At 38.4% G+C, this 5,407-nt stretch overlaps 1 protein-coding gene across 1 annotated transcript; it reads left to right on the forward strand.

Moving 5' to 3' along the window:
- Positions 1–299: 299 nt before the first annotated feature.
- Positions 300–4,256, forward strand: LOC103958611 (serine/threonine-protein kinase PRP4 homolog). Its single transcript, XM_048565506.1, has 7 exons — positions 300–795; positions 1,210–2,011; positions 2,166–2,445; positions 2,659–2,766; positions 2,900–3,178; positions 3,420–3,563; positions 3,768–4,256. The coding sequence occupies exons 1-7, from the start codon at positions 507–509 to the stop codon at positions 3,954–3,956; spliced, it is 2,091 nt and encodes a 696-aa protein (XP_048421463.1). The 5' UTR covers positions 300–506; the 3' UTR covers positions 3,957–4,256.
- Positions 4,257–5,407: the final 1,151 nt, after the last annotated feature.

A 5,407-nucleotide genomic window follows, 5' to 3' on the forward strand; every position in this document is an offset into this window, starting at 1 on the left:
GCATAAATGATCTTTACAGTGTGATTGATAATATGAACGGTTTTGATTATATGCACAAAGCTCTGTGATTCAAGTACTAAAAGTTTTGAGTAGGAATTCCTACTCATCTTTGAGTAGCTAAGTAATGTTTCACCAAAAATAAAGAGAAATACAAGAAAAACAATAAGACCAATTTCCACGTGGATAAACATGTATGTACACGTGTACGGTCATTTCGATGATAGCAAGGGCCCACAAAAACCCAAAACCCACGGCCGTGGCTTTTCAAAGTTGGTAACATCTCTCTCTCTCTCTCTCTCTCTCTCTCTCTCCTCTTTAGCTTCAGTTTACAGCAGAAGCAGAGAGGAGAGAGGGTGAAGTCATCTCTCTTTCTTTCTCTATTACAAGTATGCAAACCCAGAACCATGTCCTAGTTTCCACTTTTACCCCTCCCAACTACCTTTATTCACGCCCACTAATCACCTCTCTCACCAGTACTGCTTCACTAGCTCTGAATTCCCACGTCCATGGCGGACTCAGCCGACGTCTTGGCGGTGCTCGAGTTCCTGAGGAAAAACGGGTTTTCGGAGGCCGAATCGGCTCTCAAAGAGGATATGATTGAAAAGGGCGATCTGGGTTCTTTCGATTACGAGAAATTCATGTTTCCGATGGCTCCTCCGCTGCCGCCGGTCAGAATTCCAGCGAGCTTCCGGCGGTCGGAGGTTCAGGGCGGCGGAGAATGCTCGGGGTCGAGCTCGGCGGTGGACGACGAGTTTGTGAGCGCGGGATCTTCTACTTCTAACAAGTGCTCTTCAGGTAGTTAAGAACTTAAAGTTATTGGCTTTGATCAGAATTAAGCTTGCGGTTAATTTCTAATTAAGTATATTACGATTATTTTTAAAAAGTTTGTTTAAATTCGAAGATCATGATTTGTGTAACATGTTATCAGCAATAAAAATTAAAACTTGGGCATTACTGTATAGAACTATTCATCTGTCATTCCCTCTGTTATATCATTTCTTCGGGTATATCATTCGAGCGATGTTCTAATCTAATCTAAACTTGTAGCTTATAGGAGCGGGATTTGAACTTAGGTCTGCTTTTTTAATATACTATTAGAATTAATCCTGGGAAAATGTACTTAAATTGTAATTTAGTTACTAATCTTTAACTGATAATGCACATTAATAGTGAATTTGGAGAAGTCTCACTCTTTTCTCTTGTTCGTAGAATTCACAAACCCGTATGGAGTTCGATCTACATCTCCAAGCGGTTCCCAAGCTTCATCCGATGGGTTCTCTCAGTTTGGCACGGCACGCGATTACCACGATTTCGATATGCAAAATGACCTGTTCTGGCATGATGAGAAAGATGATGGAGACTTCATGACTCCTTGCTTTGAAGGGCCGGACTTCTTCGCCTGTCCCACTGAGGATAAGTTCATCATGACTTCAGATACAGACAAGGGGAGCGAGAAAGTGCTGGATCTGAATTATAAATCCGAAGCATTTCAATCGGAAATAAGCCTCGATTGCCTGGACAAAAATTGTCTTACCAATGTTTCTCCCGTGGATGATACAAGCAAGGTTTATGCGACGAATTATAAGAAAAATCAGCTGGAAGAAGGCTTTGAGGAATATTGTGCAGAATGCTGCTATCCAAGTTTGAAAGAAACCGATTTCAAAAATTACCAATTAGATGTTTCGGGGGGCATCCTTTGTATGGATGTTGATTCTGCTCCATATGACAAGATAAGCAAGAGTTCTAATTGCTCTGCTAAAAGGAGTTCCAAAAATGAACAGGATGAAAAGTTTACAGTGTCCGCTGGTTTAGACGGTAAGGTTGCAGTGAATGATTTCATGCAAAAGGGAGTTGAAGGATATGGAGTTGGAGTCGGTGAAGTAAACAAAGGATCCCACGAGCCTGAGGTTGCTGCCGATGGAGATGATGCTGCTCCCGATGAGGTTTTGATGTACAATGATGATGAGGATTATGAAGTTTTCGACTTGAGAATTGTACACAGGAAGAACAGGTTTGTTTGGCACAGTCCGCTTTCTATGGTTTTGACAGAAGCATTCACCTTGGGAGGATTTTTTCGTATCTATGTTTTGATAAAGGATTGCGCTCATGTGCATGTTTATTGATAAGTAGCTATCAGTTTTACTCGTCTGTTATGCCATTTACAGGACCGGATTTGAAGAAAGCAAGGATTTCCCAATTGTGCTAAAGACTGTAATTGCAAGCAGGTACTATATAACGGAATACCTTGGTTCGGCAGCCTTCAGTAAGGTTGTGCAGGCTCATGATCTTCACACAGGAGTCGATGTGTGCCTCAAAATCATAAAGAATGATAAAGAGTTTTTCGACCAGAGTCTGGATGAGATTAAACTTCTAAAGTTTGTCAACAAAAATGACCCTGCAGATGAACACCATGTATTGCGACTTTATGACTACTTCTACCATCAGGTATTTCCTTCTGATCCAATATAAGAATACTTCAAAAATTGTTTAATGTTTGCTTTATTTAAGTGGGATGTGGTAATTGTCTTTCACCAAGGCTAAGTTTTTTAACCCTATGATGACTATCTATCTCTTTTTCGGGATTGTTGATTGAAATTCTTACGATAGCATGCATTGTGCAAATTATTTAGTATGCTCAATTTTATTTTTGCAAAACAGGAGCATCTCTTTATCGTTTGTGAACTCCTTCGGGCAAACTTGTATGAATTTCAGAAGTTCACTCAAGAATCTGGTGGAGAAGCTTACTTCACATTAAGAAGGTTGCAGGTTCGTTTGTATTAACTCGTAAATGCTTGCCATACTAGATTCCATAAACCTATTAACGTGGCTTTTCTGCTGCTTTAAAAATTAATGACGAGTAAGACAGCTAACACGGAACTTAATGGTGCCCTATTAACAGCTCATAACACGTCAGTGTTTAGAGGCATTGGACTACTTGCATCACTTGGGAATTATTCACTGCGATCTAAAGCCTGAAAACATTCTTATAAAAAGTTACAGAAGATGTGAAATAAAGGTAATTGATCTTGGAAGCAGTTGCTTTCGCACGGACAACCTGTCTCTATATGTGCAATCTCGTTCTTATAGAGCTCCTGAAGTCATTCTTGGCCTCCCTTATGACGAGAAGATTGACATGTGGTCTCTGGGCTGTATATTGGCGGAGTTATGCTCCGGAGAAGTATGGCCTCTCTTTTGCTTGGTTTTATTCATTATATTCGGCTCTGTTTCATTACTTCTGTTGAAATTTGTTTGCATTGTTACTGATTGGCTATTTTTTGGGTACCCTGCAAACTTCTTACACTGTTTATGCCTCTCGTATGATATTTTCTTTAGTTTCCCGTCAACTTGAAGGAGAAATTCCTTGGGTATAACGTTCATACATAAATACATTCGTGCTCATACTACTGTGTCTTGACCAGGTGCTCTTTCCAAATGATGGGGTTGTAATGATCCTTGCGCGTATGATTGGAATGCTTGGTCCTATCGATCTGGATATGTTAGTGAAAGGTCAGGAGACCGATAAGTACTTCACACACGAGTTAGATCTTTACCACATAAATGAGGTGCGTACTCCAAATCTCTATCCCTAAATATGAGTTGCGGTAGGCTTTTTCTGGATAATATGCAAGGAAAATGTATCTTCCGACACATGAAATGTAGTATTTAAGTGTTTCCGGTTTCTCTAATGGGAAATCATCAATTCTTTTACTTTTTATGAGTCGATGAATAATTCATTCGGACAAAACGCTTTGCCATCCCACATTCAGGAAACAAACCAACTGGAATACATAATCCCGGAGGAGTCCTCCTTGGAGAATCACCTGCAAGTAACCGACATTGGGTTCATCGACTTTGTCAAAAGCCTGCTTGAAGTCAATCCCGAGAGACGCCCAACCGCAAGGGAAGCACTGGAGCACCCATGGCTTTCCTACACATACGATACAAGTCCCTTCTAAACTCATGGGGTACGTAGCAGTTCTCCTTGTGGGTTCATTTGTAAATTGAGTTTTGAAGAGCAATTTGTGAATTACGACCTGCATCCGGTGAACCTAGGACTGCGACGCGCTTCCGATTTCAGTTTTGGTTTCGTGTACGTGGGCCTTGTTTTGCATTGTCTATCGTATATTCTCTGGTTCTGATTTAACATATTCATACTTTTCTTATACAAATTGATGTAATAAAATGTCCTGCATAAACACGGTGGTGTTTTCTGATTCATTTATTCTTATGAAATTCAATTTTTTGGATGCTGAAAATCTGTCTGTTAATGACGCTTGTAACTTCTATTCTCAAAATATCTGTTAGAGCTGAGAGTCGTTTAATCATGGTGACGGATTATTACTTAATACATGTTAGACAAGCACACGAGAAATTCTTCGGTGTGATTATGCATTATAATATTTGGCATTTTGACTAAAATAGTCTTTGCGATTAACATAACTATTCACTTTAGTGATTTGAAATTAATGAAGTGGTCTTTGGATTTGTCAACCGTCAATTAATTTGGTCATGTGGAATTTTTTGGTAAATACTGACCAAAATAACAAAAATATTGTCAATTTAACAAACTAACAAAAATTAAGGGTATCTTTGTCATCTTAGTCTTTATTTAACAAAATTTTTTGACAGAATGATCAAAATGATGGACTGTGGACTAACGCAATGACCACTTCTATCGATTTTAAATACGAGGGACCAAAGTGAAGATTTATACCAATCTCGAATACAATTTAACAAAAAACAAACCTAGTATTTATATCTATCTCATTACATGTCTATTGTATTGGAAATGGATTCTCTCCGAATCTCTTACACCTAATCATCCTCATCAAATAATTAGAGTTTTTCAAATTTGATTGAATGACTACAATTATTATAACTTTTAAAATGAGCCCGTATTTGTAACCGTTGAATCAAAATTTAAGAACACAGATTATTTGATAAGGAGGATTAGATGGAAGGAAGAAAATCCCTTTCTTATTGTATTTACATTACAATCACTTTCGACCAACAAATATTGTTCTTGTCAATTCCCCCCTTCTATGATAAGATAAAAGAAGTAAAATATTTGGAAGCTGTCAAGTGACGTGTCATGTTTTAAGAGAGAAAGGTGGTCAAAGTTGATTGGTGAAATTAAACAAAAGAAAAATACTTTGACCTAAAAAAGTAAATAACAATAATTTAATGAGTGAATTATTATGGATTCAGCGAACGTTGGTCTTAAAGAAGAAAATATTGTCTTTTATGATTGGCGGGATTAGGATTCACTTGCCTACCTTTCTCCGACGCCCACGCTCTCCTTTCACGCGTGCAAGACCTTACACAGCATGAAGTTCATAATGCAACCACCATTTCAACTAATCAGGTTTGGGTTAGTCATATTTAACGATTAATAAAAGATTCGTAT

Source organism: the organism of the source record quoted next, unplaced genomic scaffold (genome assembly GCF_019419815.1).
Source record: "Pyrus x bretschneideri cultivar Hongxiangsu unplaced genomic scaffold, Pyrus_bretschneideri_v1 Contig4, whole genome shotgun sequence".
Classification (NCBI taxonomy): Eukaryota; Viridiplantae; Streptophyta; class Magnoliopsida; order Rosales; family Rosaceae; genus Pyrus; species Pyrus x bretschneideri.